Genomic DNA, 21,108 nt, shown 5'->3' on the forward strand with positions numbered 1-21,108 from the left:
GATGAGTTCTAAGGAACTCATCTTTATTTCCATCAGGAGAGCATTTTGTCTTAAAATTTTTTTTAAAATCCCAATTTTAGTTTTAACTGAATGTTTAAAAAAAAACCATTGACTGCCCAGGGAAGGCAGTGACTGCTTTTAATTCCAACACTTGGAAGGCAGACACAGGCAGATCTCTGAGAGTTACAGATCACCCACGTGTGTACATTGGGAGACACTGTGTCTTAAAAGAAAATGAAATAAAAGAAATAAGAGTAGGGCCTGACAAATAGAGGGTTTCCAGCAAGTCTGAGGACCTGAGTTCAAGGACTAGCTCGTGTTATTTGTTCTCTGACCTCCACAAATACATTGTTGATGGAGGAGGGTTATCTGTCTATGTGTTACTTTCATTGGCTAATAAATAAAGAAAACTGCCTGGCCCATTACCTCTAATCTCTTATTGGCTAGCTCTTACTTATTGATTCAACCTATTTCTATTAATGTGTATTGCCATTTGACTGTGGCTTACCGGGACGAGTCTAACCGGCATCCATCTCGGAGAGGAGAGCTATGGTGTCTGACTCACTGCCTTCTTCCCCCAGCATTCTGTTCTGTCTTCCCCGCCTACCTATCTTCTGACCTATCAGGCCAAGCAGTTTTCTTTATTTATTAACCAATGAAAGTAACACATAGACAGATAACCCTCCTCCATCACATTGTGGCACATGTACACACACACACACACACACACACAAATGAAAAAGGTAAAGAAAGGATACAATGGGCAAGACATTCAGCTGAGGAGGAAAGTGTGTTGAAGAACATAGAGATGTATATGTAAACAATGAAGGAATATCTTCTCAGAAAGCACAGTCATAAGTGTATACTATTTTTCTTTCTTTTTATTCTTCTCTTATATATTTCATCCCAACCCCAGCTCTCTTCCCCAGTCTTTCCTCCCCACTTCCTTTCTTCCCCCAGATCCACCCTACCTTTTAAATTAAAAAATATTTCAACTGTGGCTCTTTTCCTTGTGAATGTCTAGGCAACCTGTATATGCAGTGCCCACATGTGCCAGCAGAGGGCGCCAGATGACTGGAGTTACAGACGATTGTGAGCCACATGTGGATGTGGAAATGGAACCCCGATCCTCCTGAAGAGCAAAATTCTTAATGGCTTAAGAGCCCCAGTGTATACTACTTTTACAAAGAGGAGCTATGTTTGATTTCCAGCAACCACACTGGGATGTTCACAATTGCCTGTAACTCCAGCTCCAGGGAATCTGACACCTCTGACGTCTGTGCACATGCACACACACTTTAAAAAAAATCAGTTTTTTTTTTTTTTAGAAGGAAAGGGGTTTGGAGAGATGGCCAAGTGGTTAAGAGGACTTACTACTCTTACAGAAGACCCAGGCTCAGCTCTCAGCACACACCAGGTGGCTCACAACCACCTGGAACTCGGTCCTTCTGGCCTCAACAGGCACCTGAACACATACACATAAATAATAAGTAAATATTTTGTTTTAAAAAATAAAGAAGTGAGAAGGGAGCTCTGTATGGTGGTGTGCCTTTAGATCCAACTCGGGAGGCAGAAGCTGGCAGGTTGCTCAGAATTTGAGGCCAGCCTGGTCTACATAGTGAGTTCAGGCCAGGCAGGGCTAACAAAGAAACCCTGTCTCAAAAATTAAAATAGCCAGCTTCCTGTGTTTTTAATATAGATGTATATACTGACTGACAGGACTTTAAATAAATGGGAATTGGGTGTTTAGAAATTGAGTGAAAAGAAACTTGAGTGACAGCTGCGGTAGCGTGTGTGCAAGATGAAAATGAGAGTCAGACAGTGATGGAGACGGACTCTGTTCTATGGAGTCAGACAGTGATGGAGACGGACTCTGTTCTATGGAGTCAGACAGTGATGGAGACGGACTCTGTTCTATGGAGTCAGACAGTGATGGAGACGGACTCTGTTCTATGGAGTCAGACAGTGATGGAGACGGACTCTGTTCTATGGAGTCAGACAGTGATGGAGACGGACTCTGTTCTATGGAGTCAGACAGTGATGGAGACGGACTCTGTTCTATGGAGTCAGACAGTGATGGAGACGGACTCTGTTCTATGGAGTCAGACAGTGATGGAGACGGACTCTGTTCTATGGAGTCAGACAGTGATGGAGACGGACTCTGTTCTATGGAGTCAGACAGTGATGGAGACAGACTCTGTTCTATGCCAAGATTATTGATTTAAGCAAATATTAAACCTGCTCTTTTTTTCGAAAAGAGCTCTATGAAATAATCTTCTACAGCAATAGATTTTACATTTTGTTATGTTTAACTGTATGTGTGTGTGTGTGTGTGCTAATATGACCACATGTGTGGGAGAGGCCAAAAGAGGGTGGCAGCGGCTCTGGAAATGGAGTTCCATGTGACTCTGAGCTGCCCAACGTGGGTGCTGGAGAATGAATTCAGATCCTCTGCATGAACAGTGCATGCTCTTAACCTCTGAACCATCTCTCCAAGCCCAACAATAAATTCCTAAACCAGATACTTTTATAGGAAAGCCAGAGCATAAGTGACCGCTTGTGATGAAAATGGCTCCTCATGAAATCTCTCTCCTTCAGAGACCTGGGGAAAACACATGTGCCGCTAGCAGCGCTTGAGAACATCCTCATGATGAGCCTGGAGCTGGAGCATCTGTAAGGTTTACTTTCTTAGGATGAGTTTACTTAGGTTTAAAAATGTTAATGTGTATGTGTGTGAACGCATGTGTGTGCAGACATGTGTGTGTGCAGATATACGTGTGTGTGTGCATGCATGTGTGTATGTGTGTGCAGACATATGCGTGTGCAGATGTGTTTGTGCATGAGTGAGTACGTGCGTGTGTGTGTGCAGGCATGAGTGTGAGTATGGAAGTCAGAGGACAGCTTTCTGAGATGGCTCTCTTCTTCTTCTTCTTTTTTTTTTTTTTTTGGTTTTTCGAGACAGGGTTTCTCTGTGGTTTTGGAGCCTGTCCTGGAACTAGCTCTTGTGGACCAGGCTGGTCTCGAACTCACAGAGATCCGCCTGCCTCTGCCTCCCGAGTGCTGGGATTAAAGGCGTGCACCACCACCGCCCGGCTGAGATGACTCTCTTCTTACACTGTGGGTTCCAGGGATCAAAGTTGTTTGCATGACAGGGGACTTTCTGCTGAGCCTTCTTGTCAGCCCTAGCTTTCTTTATAATTTTTTGTATTTGAAATTCTTTTGAGATTTGCCTTATTCTTGAGTCTGAGGTATTGAGATATAATGTTCATGCAATTAATTCAAATGCACAGTTTAGTGAAGCTTTCATAGTTAGTTCCCTAACCACTATTACAGAACTGACACAGACCATTTGTCCCCTCCTAAGGATCCCTCCTGAATGTTTGTACCCTTCCCACTGCCAGCCCCTGTGATGCGCCAATCTTATTTCTAGCCCTATAGCTTTTCTTTCCCCAGAACATCTCATAAATGACATCCCACAGTGGCCTTTTGGCCATCTTCTCTCACTGAGCATGATCTTTAGCGTATCTCACCAGCAGAGGACGAGAGGTACTTATAAGGTAAATAATCTATGGGAATTTGGGGAAGCCCCACTACAGATACCACATGTTACCAGGGAAATTAGGGTTAGGAATGGACTCAAAAGGACCTCAAAGCCAGTTAGAGTAAACAAACAGACAAAGCAAGCTGTGGGCTCAGCTGCTGCCTGGAAGTATCAGACAAACAGGAGGAAAGGGGAGACCACGCCACTCCAACAGCTACGTAGTAAAGGGGAGCAGAGAGCATCATGGAGGGGGAGAAACAGGACCAAAGGACTAGAAAAAGCGCATCAGGCTGTGGCCAGCATCTAGAACGGGATCGAAGAGAAGGAAAGTGAAAATAGGAGCTCTCAGAGTAAGGACTCAGGAGGGCGTGGCGACTCCACAGCAACCGCAGGGAGGCCAGGAATTCTGGGAAGGAGAACAGATTGTCTCATCTAAGAGAAAACCGTTCTCACCTCATTAGCATGGCTTAAGTTGGGTCTCCCTTCTTGTGGAGTGTTCCCTTCAAGGGGTGGCTGACTTGCCCAACTGGAATGATGTCACTAATGTCCCAGATCTGAGCCCCATCCGCTTGACCAGAAGGAAAGGTTTTCCTCAATGGGCCTTCCCTGTACCACGCGTCCCCCTCAATGGGCCTTCACTGCACCATGCATCCCCCTCAATGGGCCTTCACTGCACCATGCGTTCCCCTCAATGGGCCTTCACTGCTGCTGTACCATGCGTCCTCCCCAATGGGCCTTCCCTGTACCACGCGTCCCCCTCAACGGGCCTTCACTGCTGCTGTACCACACGTCCTCCCCAATGGGCCTTCCCTGTACCACGCTTCCTCCTCAATGGGCCTTCACTGCACCACGCGTCTCCCTTGGGCCTTCACTGCACCACGCGTCCCCCTCAAAGGGCCTTCACTGCACCACGCTTCCTCCTCAATGGGCCTTCACTGCTGCCATACCACGTGTCCTCCCAAGCATCTTTCATGTGGATGTGCCTAATGATAAACTTGTCTGAAGCAATTGTTACTTGGTGATCTAAACTGACACATTTATTAACTGGTGTTCTTTTGGAGAATTACCCAGCTTTTGTTTTTGAGTACTGTTATCAATTCATGGATTCTCTTTACAATTACATTTTACTTACTGTGGTCTATGTGTGTGTGTGTGTGTATGTGTATTGTGTGTTGTATACGTGTGTGTGTGCATGTGTCGTATGTGTGTATGTGTGCATATGGTATGTGTGTATGTGGTATGTGTGTATAGTTGTGTGGTATGTTTGTGAGGCGAGTGTGTGTGAGTGTGTGTGTGTGTGTGTGTGTGTGTAATTCTAAGATCAAGCCCAGGACCTTGCACTGATACAGGAGTACCATACCAAAGAGCTGCATTCCCAGCCTTTATTCTTTCAACTGCACATTATGAGGCTTGGTCAATTGTGATCCTTGATGCCATTGAACTACATGGCATAACTTAAAGGAGGAGGTTTTAGGTTTAAGGTGACTTCTAGTATCTTCCACTTAAACAGAAATAAATTATCCCTAGGTTGGAGGCTTGCCCAGGCCATTCTTCCTGAGCGTGACCAACCCAGAGTGAGACTTGAGCTGAGGAGAGAGACGTCTACCATCAGTGTCACACACACACACACACACACGACACACACACACACGACACTTGCTCTTCTGTTGAACACCTCTGTCCTCCTCCATGATTACTTTCAGTATCAGAGAACAACAATTTGCCATTGAGTCCCCACCCAACTGTACATGCCTCAAAAACTCTGTCCTCTGTGACCCTGTGGTGGCCTTGGCCTGCCTTTTCTGTACCTCAGTAAGGCTTTTCCAGTAAACCAATTCTCTGTTTTTCTATTTACAGAATCTTACCTAGACATATGGCCTGCTGCCTCTGCAAATATAAAACTGATATTGAGGTTGTCTGCAAGACAGTCAAACTGCATTGCCATACTGGATGTCTGACAAACACCACACATTGTCGTGAGTCTCTTGCCTGATGTTTAATTTTGACATATAATTTTTAACTGGTAAAGATAATTTCTTTTTAAATTACTTTTTATTTTAATTAAAATTAATTATATCACTTCCCTTCGTGCCTTCCTTTCCCTCCTTCCAACCTCTCCCATACTCCTCCCTCTCAAATTGACTTTTTCTTGATTATTATTGCTATATATACAGATATATAAACACCTAAATCTATAATAGAACTTGCTGAGTTTTTTATGTTGCTTGTGTGTATATGATTCATGGCTGACCACTTTTATTGGATAGCCAGTTAGGAAGCTCATCCCTGGGAGGGATAGACTCTGCCTCGCTCAGCGGCCCTCAGTTGTCTGCAACTCTTTGTCGAGGAGTGGGACCTTGTGACCTTTAACATGGATACCAGTGTTGTGCTTTTTCTGGGTGTGTGTAGGCAACCGTATTTTGAGGTATCATAAACATAACTTTCTTGTCACTCCTAGACAACAGAATCTCACATCTGACTTCCTGGTCCTCTGGCTCTTACAAGCTTTCTACCACCATGCCCCCTTCTGTGATGTTCCTAAAATTTAAACTAACAATTGTTTATTTCTATTCCTTCATTTGTAACAAAACTCCCTAGCTTCTAAATTTCTCCCTTGTGAAAATTGAGCTCTCAAATATTAATGCATTATTTAAAAATATGACTGTTCAGTGGGCAAACGAGATAACTCAGGGTCAAGATGCTTGCCACACACATCTAGTGATCACAATCAATCCCTGGAACCCCATAAAGGTAGAAGAAAAGAAAAAACTCCACATGGCTGCCCTCTGATCTCCACACTCAAACCATCACACATATACATCATGCACATACAGACACAACGTACATATGTATGTATGTATGTATGTATGTATGTATGAATGAGCATACATACACAAACACAAAACTAGAGAGATAGTTTAGTGGTTTAAAGTACTTGCTGCTCTTGCAGAAAACCAAGGTTCAGTTCCCAGCATCCACACTGTGGCTCACAATCATCCATAACTCCAGTTTCAGGGGATCCTATGCCTGGCCTGACCTCTGCAGGCCAGGCACACATGAAGTACACACACGCAAATGCAGGCAAAACAGTCATATACGTAAAATGAATCCTTTAAAAGTACATACCTATTAGCCAGGTGGTGGTGGCTGCTGCAAGGGTGCACGTCTTTAATCCAAGCACTTGGGAGGCAGAGGCAGGTGGATCTCTGTGTGTTCAAGGCCAACCTGGTCTACAGAATGAGTTCCAGAACAGTCAGGACCACACAGTAAAACCCTGTCTCAAAAAAGCAAAAGAAGCATATACATATAAAACAATGTTCCATACGTGAAAAGAGCAGAGAGGGACTGGAATGGGAGGGGTAATATGTGAACTGTATGTGCACTGTGCTTGGCACCTTGGTCTCTTATATACTGCACTGCGGTCTAAAGCTGGCTTTGTGTACATGGTCTCAAGCACCCCTGACCTATAGGGCAGGTGTAGATGGTTTTGTTTGGTTTTCTTTTGCAGTTTTTTTATTAAAACTATGATGCACTTTTATTTTGAATCCAAGAACTTCTCGTTCTAGAAACAGTAAATGCTGCCAGCCTCTCCTAATGGAACATGCCTGGATTGGCCAGCTCTGTATTTGTGCTCAGCCTCAAGTTTTTTTCTATCCACAGATCAGTTGTGTGATTTTAATTAACTGTTTGCTTGTTTCTTGAGGCAGGATTTTATTATATAGGCTTGACTGGCCTGAGATTCCCTGGATACTCCAGGCTGGCCTTGAACTCATACAGATATGCCTGTCTCTGACTCTGGAAGTTTTTTTGCCACGATCACAGGTGTATGCCACCATGTCTGGTAGCAAATGATTTTCAAAGTGTTTTTCTAAACTGAGTGTGGTGGTACATGGTGTTAATGCCACCTACTTAGGAGGCTGAGGCAAAAGGAGCCATCCAAGGCCATATAGGCAATTTTGTGAGACCCTGGATTCCAACCACGCCCTTTTGCTGAGGCAGGAACGTGCACAACTCTCCATCGGCGCCCTGTGTGCACGCTTGTGTGTTCTAAGCAGCTAGTTTGGTAGTTCTGTCCTCTCTGGTTGTCATTGCCAATTCATAGGTTTAAATTTGAATTGATTTTTCTCTTCACTTCCTCCGGTATTTGCTGGCCCCTAATTTACTTGGTTGGTTTGAATGACTGTGGACTGAAAAAGGGCTGCCAGCATTTTCTGACCCAAAGCAATCTCTCCATCTCTGACAGTTGGAGCATCTATAGGGAACCCCGAAGGAGCATTCATGAAGGTGTTGCAGGCCCGGAAGGAGAACACCAGCACTGAGGTCACTATTGAACCAGAGACGGGCTATCCAGAAAAAGATGATCTTAGCTCTTCAGGCTTCATGGACGAGCAGCTCGACTTTAACGATGAAAGTGATGTGATTAGTGCCCTGAATTACATACTGCCATATTTCTCAGAGGGAAATCTGGAAGATGTAGTGTCGACATTGCTACCATTTATAAAACTGCTGTTTTCTAATGTACAAAATGCAGATGGTTCACTGGAATCCTACAAAAATGATTCAAGGAGGCTTGCTCTTAACCCTGTACCAAAAACAAGTAAGATGGCTTACAAAAATAAACTGAATAAACTTTATTTTCTAGAGAATTTGTTAGATACAGAGATTGGTGAGGTTAGAAAGAAAGAGAAAACTGCCATGCTTATGCAGCAGTCTGGCCACTTGAGTCCCAAATTTAAACGACTAATATTTGGAAAGAGATGGGCACCTGCCCAGGCAGAGGAAAACAGTCTCGCAGAGATTGAGAAGGCAGAGAAAAGACTCCATAGCCTGAACAGAGTGCTCAAGAGGACAGGAAGCAGACAGAAAAGGCGCTTCAGGGAAGTGAGTGACAAGAGCCTGTGGAATAAGCAGAGTGTCCAGACACCTGTGGAGAGCATCACCAAAGACGGGCAGCTCGGGAGCCCACCCACAGCGGAGTTGCAGCAGCTCGGTCTGGTTCAGAAGCCCAGGACGTTAGTGAGAAATTCCTTCCACCCAGAGCCCTTGCTCCCAAAGGAGCATGGGGAGGCAGTGTCTTCTTCCCCAGAACAGTTGCTGGTGGACAAGACTCCCACTACAAAATCGCTGCCTGAGTTCATAGACAGACGAAAAGACTTGTCTTACACCATTTTCATTTTAGAAAGTGCAAACGCCAATGTGAAAAGAACAGAGGGGTCTAGCCCTAGTTTACTGTCTGAAAAGAGACACAGAAACCTTAGGAAGAAAAACTATCATTTCCGGTTGATTGCAAAGAGTCCAGCATCCTCTGCAGTGAGGAGCCTGGTAAATTCCCCTGCAGGAGGGGTCTTTTCATCTTTAGGAGACCTGAGTTATGCAGAAAAGCCTTTTGCACAATTAGATGCTCCCTTAGAACCTCCTACAGAAAAACTTCTTGAAGAAAATCAGGCAGCAATAGATGATACTGAAGAAAACATCCTCAAACCAGCCCTCACTGGGCCTAAAGAAGCTGCATTAGAAAATATTCCCCCTGAGAATCCTACTGTAGAGTCTAATGGGCCTACATCTGATTTAATTACAACTGCTCAGCAAACAAGCGAGCCACGGTTAGACTTCAACTTGGGGTCTGACTCCCATGACCATTTCAAAGAATTTGCTTACCCATTACTGATGTCACCAGGTGAACGCTTTGAATCTCAGCTAAACCAGCAGTTGCGGCCCCTCATCCCCAACAACAACGTGAGAAAGCTTATTTCTCACGTTATTAGGACTTTGAAGATGGATTGCTCTGATCCCCGTGTACAACTGTTCTGTGCCAAGCTCATCTCCAGAACCGGCCTCCTGATGAAGCGTCTCAGTGAGCAACAAGAATTCAAGTTGTCCAGGGCCGACTGGGATACAGACCAGTGGAAAACTGACAACTACATCAATGAGAGCACAGAAACCCAAGGCGAACAGAAGGGTCTGGAACAAAGTCAGGTGAGGATGGTGCTGGAACATGTGTCCCGCGTACCCTTTCAGTTACTTAAGCAGAAAGACCAGGGCCTCCTACTTCAGATCTTGTATTGTCCGCATAACTCTAGCCCAGCCAAGACAATGATTCCCACTGTATTTTTATATGTTTTGTTTTGTTTTGTTTTGCTTTGTTTTTGAGACAGGGTCTCACTGTGTAGCTGGATTCCCAGAATTCTCATGCAAACCAAATTGGCCCGGAACTCACAGAGATCCACCTGCCTCTGCCTCCCAGTGCTGTGTTTAAATGTGTTTGCTACCACACCTAACTTCGACTGCGTTTCTAAATTTAAGACACAGAAGCAGACTTAAAACACAGAATATAATAAAATGTACTACTATAAAGCATGTAACATATTGAATTCAGTATGATCTTTTATAAATGAGAAAGCTACTCACCTGGAAGAATGTTTTTAGGTTTTTTTTTAAAAAAAAGAAATATTGTTTTGTTGTTCCATGTAGATCGAACCCAGCACCTAGTACAAGCTAAACAAAGGGTTCAACCACAGAAGTACATCCTGAGACCTTGGTTCTTTGAGTCAGAATATCACTGTATAGCCCAAAATAGCCTGCTCACTTTGTGGCCGAATCTGATACCCAGCTCATGCAGTCCTCCTATCTTAACCTTCCAATTGCCAGATTATATACATGAGTTACCAAGCACAGCTCAAGAATGAATTTTGGCCGGGCGGTGGTGGCGCACGCCTTTAATCCCAACACTTGGGAGGCAGAGGCAGGCGGATCTCTGTGAGTTCGAGGCCAGCCTGGTCTACAAGAGCTAGTTTCAGGACAGGCTCCAAAGCTACAGAGAAACCCTGTCTCGAAAAACCAAAAAAAAAAAAAAAAAAAAAAAAAAAGAATGAATGAATTTTGAACAATTAGCCTTTACTTTTTTAAATTCTTTTTACTTTATTATTTGGCAACAGAAATGCCTATTTATTCATTTATCTTGTACTTTTTAGCACACAAAAGAAGTTCCGGGATACGGCTACAACAACAAAGTCATCTTGGCAATATCTGTAACTGTAGTAGTGACAGTGTTGATTATCATTTTCTGTCTCGTTGAGGTAAGGACAACAATACATTCATGTGTCCAGAATGTGCCCGGTCTGTGTCATAGGTTTAGAGGCCACGAACTAAAAACCTGAGCCACTTACCCTCTCTGTCTACAAATAATGCCCCTGAGTGTTCACAGGTCCTCTGTGAAGTCGGGCTCCTCAATGTCAGGTCATTATGTAACGTTCTGATTTGGTGTCAGACTGGTGGTGTTGCTGTGAGAGGCTGTGGGAGCAGTGGAGAGTTCTCAGTCAGTGAGGATGGTGGAATTTTGAGGCTAGAAGGCAGAAATCAGCATGGGGTCAGTTCATGACCTCCGGGAGGATGTCCTCTGGCCCCTGTACAGACAACACCTCCACACCTAGTGTGGTTGTGACCTCCAGGGAAATCTCTGTAAAGTCCTATATTGTTCTTTAGTGGTGTGTACTGTTCACCACTGTGCTGGAATTTATTTGTACTTAAAAATAAATTATGGGTATAGGTGTTTTGCCTGCATGCATGCCTGTGTGCCACTGTTGTGTGGTAGATATTTTTCTGGGGAGACCACACACACATTACTTACCGAGAAAGTCCATGACAAACCAAAGTAAACATTGCACCATTTTGGTGAAGCAGTGAGTCTCTTTATTAGGGTTACTAATTTACAAGGAGCAAGTGTGACTCTAAAAGAGCCACATCACCAGAAATCCTCTCCCAACATGAGCAGCAGCTCCCCAAATCCCAAAATTCTGGGGCTCTCTCTGCCTGCAGAGCACCAGCACCTGCCACAGTCAGTTGTCTCGATCTGCAGTTACCGCTCAGAGTCTCCAGTCCCAGCAACTTCATCCCCTTGCTTCTGTTGGGCAGGGCCCTCAAGAATCTCGCATGATTTTGTTTTTCTAGACTTGTGACCTTTCGTTTACCTCCCATTTACTGCTTGAGTCTAGTGAGCCTTCCCTTTCCCTCCTAGAAGAAATGTTTCATCCCAAAGGAGCATGCCCTGGAAAAACCACTCTGTGCCTGATGCCCTCAAAGGCAAGAAGAGGTGGTGGGATCCCCTGGACCAAGTTACAGGTGGTTGTGAGCCACCATGTGGGTGCTGGAATTCCAGTCTTAGGTCCTCTGGAGGAGCAGTGTGTGCTAGAGCGGCCGTGCTTTTAACCACGAAGCATCTCTCCAGCCCTTCATGCGCATTTTCATTCTCTTGTGCCCATTTGGATGATATCTGTGAGGACAGGACGCACACAGTATTTTCCTGTAGTAGATAGTCAAGGTGTTTGTAAAGCTTTTTTGGCCCAACAAACCTCTCTGCGGACGGATGGAATAAGCCAAATCGGACCAAATCAAACCTAATTAGAAAAAGCCCAGGTTTAGTGGATACCAGCGCTCCTGGGTGGTCCTCTGGCAGAACATGGAGAGGAAGAAGGAAAACTGGGGAGACCATGTGTTTGTTCTCTGGGGGGCAGTTTAAATAGCCTATAAGAGTGGTCTTGACCTTCTCTGTGGAGGGGTCACCGTTTGGCCGGCTTTCTCAGAGATGGACTCTGGACTGCAGCAACTCCCAGGAGAGGGGGCTTGAAATAGAACTTTCTACCCAACATCCCAAAATGGATGCCAGGGATTGGGGTGAGACCCTACCCAGACAGTGTTGACTAGAAAACTGACATTAAGTTAACTACCAAACAAAGAAAAATAAAAATCCAATGCATATCTAAAGTAGCACACAGAACCAGGCTTGGCGGCACACTCCCATAATTCCAGCAACTTAGAGGCGGAGGCAAGAAAATTGGGAGTTCTAGCCACCCTCAACTACATGGTGAATTGAAGCCAACCTGTGCTACATTAAACACTGTCTAAAAAGTCTAAAGATATTTTTTTTAAGTATCATATAGAGAAAAGCAATGGACAGACCAGTTATTCTTAACCATTTGCATGTATAGGCAGGGTGTTGGGGATTAATTTTAGGTCTTGTGCAAGCTAAGTATGTTCTCTACCACTGTGCTACCTGCCCAGACACTAAGACTTCTGAAATATCACTCTAACAATTGGTCATTTGGGGGATTAGAGGGAAGCTACTAAAAGATACTTTTCACCTTAAAGAAACATATTTTAATAAATATGAGGAAAAAATGAGTGAGAGAAAATAGCAGTGGTTTTAAAAATTAATGTGTGTGGGAGAACTGTCTGTTTCCACTCCATAGGCAAAGGCCTTTGCTGGGTCTGGACGCACGCTGTCTTCCACATCCTTCAGGATAGAAGGCTTGTGCCTGCTGAGCACAGCACAGAGTTCTCCATTCTTTGATCTAATCTCAGACTCCTCTGGGAAGAGCTTATCAGCCTCTCCTAGGGTGAAGAGCACCTAGGCCCAGTGGCCAAACCAAGAGTAAATCTCCCATTCATTCCCCTGATCCCTAAGCCTGCCCCCGGACCCTTCACTGGTCAGTTTCGCCCCCCAGAGACAAACAGGAAGTACTGGGAGTGTGAGAGTACTAGGGAACCATTGCAAACCACCCAGAGCGTTAATATATTTTGTGGTGAAACAACCCAGCGGAAAAGGAAAGTGTCTGTAGCCGAGGCCACTCATCTGCCGGCCTGTGCCTCCTCCTGTGTGTACAATGACGTGTACTTACACAGTGCGTAGGAATATTGCACAGTCTTCTGGAAGTGCTCTTAACTGCGGAGCCATCGCTCCAGCCTCTTATTTATAGATTCTTTTAATCTGCCTAGAATTTATTTCATTTTTGGCGGGTATGGTTGAGTCGGGGATCAACCTCCCTCACAAGAATATCTAGATGTGAAATAATTTATATTGGCTAATTGACTCTTTATTGACTGGTCTAAGATACATCTCCACCTGAATGCTTACCTGATCCTGATGTTCTTCTTGCACCAGTCAACAATCACAGCATTAATCAGAGTTGCTTTGTACATTAACTGAGCCCCACATTGCTGGATAACTCCTGCTGGTTACATTAATTGAGCCCCACATTGCTGGATAACTCCTGCTGGTTACATTAACTGAGCCCCACATTGCTGGATAACTCCTGCTGGTTACATTAACTGAGCCCCACATTGCAGGATAACTCCTGTTGATTTGACAGAGCAAGCTCCTGTTCTCTGTTCTGTTTTCCATACATTGTGTAATCATTCTTAACATTTCCCTACCAAATGTCAGCTGATCTTATTTGTTTAAAAAGAAAGGAAAAGAAAAAGGGGGGAGGGAGGGAGGGAGGGAGGGAAGAAAAAGAGAAAAAAAAAGGAAGAAAAAAGAAAATAAATGTTTGTACTGGGGACATGGCTCAATGGTTGAAGCACTTTCCACACAAACGTGAAGATTAGACTTTAGATTTAAAATTCTCAGGACCTGGGGAATTCCAGTCAGACATGGCGGCATGCCAGTCACCTGTAATTCCCATCCCAAAGGAGACGTAGGATTGCCCAAGAACGAGCTGCATAATGAGGCTAGTCATATCAGTGAGCTCTGGATTTGATTAAATCTGAGTCAGGGAATGAGATGGAAGAGCTATCTAGATATCCAACATCAACCTCAAGCCTCCGTAATCATCCACACACGCACATGTACCCACACATGTACTCACACATTCACCACACATGTGGGCACATACATGTAAGTGGGGAAAAGGCCAGATTGCATAAGACAGCATGGCATTTACAGTTCTACTTTGACAGTTGATACCTTTACTGCTGCCTCTGCTGCTGCCACCTCCTTCTCCCTCTCCTCCTCTTTGAGATTAAGCCAGGCCTTGCACTCTACACCAAGATAGATCCACAAGCTTTTGCTGTTTTAGATTGACTTTTGTTTTTAGACAGAAACTCTCTCTGTGGCTTGTCATTTCTCTTAGTGTTCTTTTAAAAGAATTAGCATTTTCATCAGAGAATTTACTCATCCTAAGTTACATTTGTTCTGAAACACTGCCCATCTCCATTGCTATCATAAATGGGAACTTGCTTAGTTTTTATGGGAGATACATGCAAAATCTATTGGGCTCTGTATCCTGCTCTCTTTTATTTTGTGACTAGCCAACAGTATTGAATCCTCTTATTCTAATGAAATATTAGTCAATTGTCTTGGACTTTTTGGTTGTTCATTGTTTCAGATAATAGCAATAATAGTTCCCTCCTCAATACCATGTTTATTTTCCATATTACATCTCAGAAGCTCACCAGAGACAAAGGCTTCGTGGCTGTGGTCGGAGGCATTCTGCTCTTGCTCTTCTCGTATATACGTTGATGAAGTTAAAGATATTCTTTGACTTTTAAGAATTTTTATTAGGACTTGTTTAATTTTATGTAAAAGAGTCAATACACCATATTAAGTGCCAGCTACATGGGACCCCCCAAACTAGGTGCTACAGAAGAGAAGAGTAGCGGGTAGATGTCAGCTAAGGAAAAGGATAGAGATTGGAGACCTCAATCGCTGTTATAATCACGATCATGTTTTCTTCCAAAACAGGTTTATTTTCACAGAGCAGCAAGAGATGGAGATGAAGAAAAGTCCACAGGGTAAATACAAGATTAGCAAGTGTTCAAAGAGAACCTGAGAGCTAGCAGAGAGCTTGGGCCTAATTGGGGAAACTCAGGAAGAATGTTATTTCCCCAAATGTCTTGCCTGGCTCCCCAAAATGGCAAATGTACCCAAGACTAACAGAGACATCTCCAAGTGTCACCGTTTCTTTAAGGAAAGGAGGTTAGGCTGTGCCTGTTCTGCTGTTGGCAGCATACAGAACTCACTATGTAGCCGAGACGGCCTGAGAATCTTGTTTCAGGCTCCCAAGGATTGGGATCACAGGCATGATCCACCATGCGCAGCGACCTGTGCCCTTTAAACTGCTCTTACAACTCCTCAGCAGAGGCAGGCTGCAGGGTGAAACCCCGTGAGTCTGTGAGCTGTGCTGTGGACTTGGGCTTTGTACTTGGAGGAGGAAGCAGCTAGGCAAGCAGGAGCAGCCCCTCCCTCACCTCAGCAAGTCTGCCTGTGAGAGCTGATCTGCAGGAGAGCAAAGGGCTCCTGCCCAGGGTGGCTTCTTCAGAGGGAGAAGTTGGTTCAGTGGAATAAGTGGGGCTACTGTGTCATGCTGGTGCCTCTGCTCCAGGAAAATTCACAGGCAGAGATCTCCCCAGGGGCATTGTGGGGCCTTACAACAGACTTGGAAAGTTCCTAAAAGCCAGATATGCATGGGATTGTTGTTAAGTCCCAGTGCTGGGGTGATCTTTGTTATGGGGAGAGCCGAGATGTCCCCAGACAACACCGCACACACGGCACAATCACTAACTGTCTTCTACATGTGTTTTCTTCCAAGGAGTAAGAAATGCTACAAGGACAGTGAGAGTCAGGTAAGCCCGAGACTCGGTGCTGTGGCTGGAGAAGGTGGGGCTAACAGAACTAATGTCTCCCCTTCTGTTTCCTAGGAAGGATTTTTCTGGCTAAGGTGGCCACTATGGCTTAGGGATATGTATAGACCTCTTCACGACACACGCAAGAAAAACATGGCTCAGGATCTACAGGACAAGGAGTCCTCTGGAGAGGAGGAGATTTTCAAAAAGGATGTACCAAGGTAAATGTCTAGCTCAAATGAGGAGCTAAGGGCAAGATGCTTGTTTCAAAGTTTGAAAGCCTTGACACTGCTCTTCTTCCAGGGAGGTCAAGGGGAAAGTGATGCCGCTGGCCCTGAAACTGTCAGTCGCTGAAGCAGAAGAGAGTGAAGCAGCAGATGACATTGAAGGCACAGAATGATCTGATATCGTTTATTAATAAATTATTTTTGGTAGATTCGTGAGTGTCAAAGGCCTTTGTACACAAGGAAATGAAAATGGATGTAGAGCGGTTTAGAGCGGGGCCAGCAGGATGACATCACGTGAAAGCAGTGGCCATGCAAGCCAAGTTTGATCCAGAATCCAAGTTTAAAAAAAAAAATGCTGCATAGGTAGCAAGCATCTGTAATGGAAGCACTCATGGGCAACATAGGAGGTGAAAACAGAATCACTTAAAGTCATCTAGCCTGGAGTACAGAGCAAAAAAACAGATAAGGGACCCTGCCTCAACAAGGTGGTTGGCCAAAACCAACTCCCAAATATTGTCCTATGACTTCCACGTGATTGCCATAGCATGCATGAACCTAGACACTCCTCTCCTTCCCCCGTATACGCGCGTGCGCACACACACACACACACACACGATCTCAAAATGGGGAATGTGCTTACCGAACAAAAAAGAATTACTGACTATTCAGTGATACAAAGACTGGCGCTGGTCATGGATGCTTAGCATTCTTGGTCCCCAGAGGAGCAGTGTGGCTGGGGAACCACCAGCCTGCGTGGTTGGCTATGGGTCCAAGCAGAGCGAGTGGCCCTCTAGTCCTCACCTGCTGGTCAGTGAGCTAGTTGCGAAGGAGGTGTCGTTAGCGAGGCAACTTAAAGGACAAGAATAAGGAGTATCTTGAAGACAGGGGAGGCAGTGGAAGCTGCACCCACCGCTGCCCCCTAGGAATGGTGTGTGTACTCGGTGTCAAGCCCTGGGCTGGACTTTTATGTCTTATGCCATTTGATCCAACAAACTACCGTAGCAGCATTGTTCCAAACTGTCTTCGAGTAGCTGGGGTTGGGCAGGCCTGTAATCTCAGGACTTGGGAAGTCCAGGAAAGAGAATTCCTACAACTTCAAGGTTAGTCTGGGCCACCTCGAGGTTACCAGTGAGGTCCAGGCCACAGGACTTGGAATGTAAGCAGAATGCAGCCTGCTCAAGTACCCTAGACCACACATCATCATAAGCCATTAGACCTTTACAGACCGAACCTTACCCTGCCGTGCTGCAAAGACAGGGATTTGGAAAAACACAAACCTTGCTGTGGACAAAAGTCAGCATCCATATGGAAGGTGATACCACTCTTCCTGAGGACCAAGGATGGACCAGGCTCAGAGCTGGGCACTTTAGTTACAATGTTGACACAGGGACAGAAACTCTCAAGCCAACTCCAATGCTACACTTGAGTGGAAGGGCTATTACCTTGGTAACAGTGTTAGAAACAAGAGAAGCTGACAAAGCAAGAATAGAGGAGCCTCTGTTGCTGGGCTTCCCAAAGCCTGGGTCAGGTCTTTCCACACAGCTGCTTACATTGTTCATTTCTCAAAACAAGTTTTGAGAAACGTTATTCTTCACCCCAGAACTGGCAACACAAGCACTTTCCACATCCATTTATTTAATATTACTATTTATTATTATTAGCATTATTTATTTTGGTTTTTAGAGACAGGGTCTCCATGTGTAGCCCTTAATGTCCTGGGACTCACTTTGTAGACCAGGGTGGCCTCAAGCTCACAGAGATCCACCTGCCTCTACTTTTCGAGTACCGGGATGAAAGGCGTGCACAACTGTGCCAGGCTTCATATCCTTTAGACATGAGGGAAATAGTGTTAGAAGTCAGAGGCTATAGTCTCCTGCTTGGATCATCTATCCCTATTTCTGAGGTGTCCATATCCCTCTTATCATCCCTTCCTCCCTCCTCTGGCCTTCGCCACCGTCAGAAATCATCTTGATTCTCCTGGTAAGGACCTGTAGCTGTACCTGACCCTCATGGTCATGAGAAGCATCATGAGGCCCCCAAGTGAAGGGGGAAGAAGGACATTCAGTGAGAACAGAGCAGCCCCCAGACAAGAGGAGCCCTGACCTTCTGTGTGTGTGTGTTTAAGAATTTAGAGTAATGGTTGTCTAGAAACTGCTATCATTCTGGATAAAGAGGGTAACTAGAGTTGTTAGGGTCCAAGCCTATGTCCCAGCCCTCAAAACAAACTAGGCTCAAAAGGCTGATAGAGGAAACAGTCATGAAAAGTAGAGGAAGATTTATCCAGTGTGGCCATATCGGGAAGTGGAGCACCAGGTTCTCCTCGAGTCCATCTTCTTGGTCCTGACATAAAGTTTAGATTCAAATAGAGGGCAAGAAGTATACATTACTAAGTAACCCTGTTCATGACATAGCTCTGTTCCCGTCTCTCTGGCACATTGTTGAGAATCTCTGACTGACACCAGGCTTTGGCTTTTTCCTTTTCCCATCACTAGATTGTGGGGAAATTTCAATTTTCTTGGAAATCACTATTTTAATAATGTCCTAGTTCGTGTTACTATTGCTGTGATAAAACACCGTGACCAAAAGTATGTTGTGGAAAGGGCTTGACTGTGCTTCCAGATCAGTGTTCATCACAGAAGGAAATCAGGACAGGAACTCAAACAGGAAAGGAACCTGGAGGCAGGAGCTGATGCAGAGGCCACGGAGGAGTACTGCTTATTGGCTTACTCCCTATGGCTTGCTTATCCTGTTTTCTTATAGAACCCAGGACTACCAGCCGAGGGACGGCACCACCCACGACAGGCAGGTCCTTTCCTGTCAATTACTAAGAAAATGGGCTATACCCCAATTTTATGGGGACATTTTCTCAGTTGAGGTTCCCTCTGCTCTGATGACTCCAGCCAACACAACTAGTCTAGTAGCCAAAGTGAGGCGGACAATATCTTCATCTCTGTGAGGATGATTACAAAATCAGGAAAATTTGAAATGACTCAGTCTACAACCCAAATCTTTGCCCAAATCTCAGGAAAACAAACAATACCACCAAAAATTGTTTCTATTTCTTTTATTTCTGTTAAGTATACTCCATTCTAGGGACTAGGATTCCTGGAAGCAGAACCCAAAAGAAACTCTCTGGGTAAGTGGAGAAGGATATGTGCAGATAAGGACAGGGGACATCAGCTCTCTGCCTTGCTCCTCTCAGGGTTTGCTGATTCAGACAAGGTAGGAGAGTGAATGAGTCCTCTTCTACTCATTTAAATTAATGTCCCCAAACTCATCTGGATGCACCTCCTTCCCTAGCCCTTAGGAATGAGAAGGGACACAGGCAGGCATCCAGGCCGAGTCAGCAACTCCCCACCCACCTCCTGCTGCTCCCATGGCCTATGCTCCCACACAGAATAAGTACATAGAAGGAGCCATAAGCAAGGTCTGTAACATGGCAGCAGGCATAGGTATGACCTGGGCTGATATTTACAGAGAGAGAGAGAGAGAGAGAGAGAGAGAGAGAGAGAGAGAGAGAGAGGATGCTGTCTTTTTTTCTACTGCCATCTTCCTATCTAGTAAAAGAGGAAGGGCAGACTACCCAGCATGCACTTCCACCATGCCCACTATTATCCACTGAAGAGGTTCAAAAGTCACAGGTGGAGACTACATAACTGCAGGCCTCTCCTACTCCTTCAGGGACTCGCTGTCCTTCAGGAACCATGCTGCCCCTCCCCAGGCATGGCTTCTCTCCCCTCTGTCACTCTCACAGTGACAGAGTGTCCCCACCTCCACCTGCAGAGACGACAGAAACACTGGTCCTGGCTGCAGTCCCAGTCTTTCCAGGGACAAAGGGGAAATGCCTAGTTACACCCAGACTTTGAGCTGAATCAGGTCAGACCACCCCCATGAGGAATTTTCCTCATCTAGGGAGAAGGACCTGCTAGACCCAACTATTCCTAGAATTAAGACAAGAACAGGACAGAGATAAAATGCCAAAATTTCGTCAGACTTTTTCATTATCTTGCAAATGGAAATGAGAAGTTGATTCTTTTTCACAAAAGCAGTTTCCAAGCACAGTACTAGTCAGGTTTCTCTGGGGGAAAAGAACTGATAGACTTGGTAGAAATTAAAAGGAGCTTGTATTGGTTACACGATACAGTCTGGGTAGTTCAACAGTGTGGAAAAGTGAAGCCCTGGCTTTCATCTCCCTCTGCTCCCTGAGTGTGGATGCAGTGTGAACAGCTGGCTCCTGCTCCTCCCACCAAAGTTGTGTGAGTTTTGTTTGTGTTATGACAAATAAAGCTTGCTTGAAGTCAGAGGATAGAGCTAGCCACTAGTTAACCATAGAGGTCTGGAGGTCTGTACAGAAAGGAGACAAGATCTTAGCCTTTTTAGATGGAGGATGAAGGAGGTAGGAAGGGACTATGGCTCTCTCTCTCTCTGCTTCTCTAATCTTTCAGGCTTTTACCCCCAATTCTAACTTCTGGTTTTTATTGATAAGATTAATTAGATTTATGCTTCAACTAGTGCCCAACTTTTGGGGCACAAATTTATGAAATAGCTCCTTGCCAGTTGCTTGCAGGCATTGGCCAGAGCTGCACACGGAAACTGCATCCACCAGGGTCACCTCACCGTCAGCTTGGTTTTCCTTGTTTTTGCTTTTCTTCCCCAAGCCCTCTGAGTGAGTCTGGGGTTTTTCTGTTGCAGCCTCTCTGCAGTAATCTCCACAGGCACTTGGACTCAAATGCCGCCAGAGTTACCCCTCACCACTGGCCTGAATTCCTGCAGTGCGTGCTTCTCCCACTTGATTCCCTGTGTGCTTTTCAGACAGCCAGCCTACTCTTCCTCTGGACCCCCTCCTCAGGCTACTGCCACACTAGGTTGCTGCCTTGACACCTGCTTGGGCTTCTACTGTTGTGACTTCCACGTGCTCTCAGCTCACAGCTGCATGCTAGC

The 21,108-nt window shown here is 45.1% G+C and overlaps 1 protein-coding gene across 2 annotated transcripts in view; it reads left to right on the plus strand.

The window, feature by feature from the left end:
• LOC130876802 (leucine-rich repeat-containing protein 37A2-like) overlaps positions 1 to 16,372 on the plus strand; it is a 37,263-nt gene extending 20,891 nt beyond the window's left edge. For both annotated transcript variants that reach the window (XM_057773420.1, XM_057773421.1), the window contains 8 exons: positions 2,599 to 2,673; positions 5,399 to 5,517; positions 7,785 to 9,517; positions 10,513 to 10,617; positions 15,060 to 15,109; positions 15,907 to 15,940; positions 16,016 to 16,161; positions 16,244 to 16,372. In XM_057773420.1, coding sequence (XP_057629403.1) covers positions 2,599 to 2,673; positions 5,399 to 5,517; positions 7,785 to 9,517; positions 10,513 to 10,617; positions 15,060 to 15,109; positions 15,907 to 15,940; positions 16,016 to 16,161; positions 16,244 to 16,340 — 2,359 coding nt within the window. In that variant the 3' untranslated portion in view covers positions 16,341 to 16,372. The remainder of the gene's footprint in view (positions 1 to 2,598; positions 2,674 to 5,398; positions 5,518 to 7,784; positions 9,518 to 10,512; positions 10,618 to 15,059; positions 15,110 to 15,906; positions 15,941 to 16,015; positions 16,162 to 16,243) is intronic.
• Positions 16,373 to 21,108: the final 4,736 nt, after the last annotated feature.

This window comes from Chionomys nivalis, chromosome 7 (assembly GCF_950005125.1).
Source record: "Chionomys nivalis chromosome 7, mChiNiv1.1, whole genome shotgun sequence".
In the NCBI taxonomy this organism is placed as follows: domain Eukaryota; kingdom Metazoa; phylum Chordata; class Mammalia; order Rodentia; family Cricetidae; genus Chionomys; species Chionomys nivalis.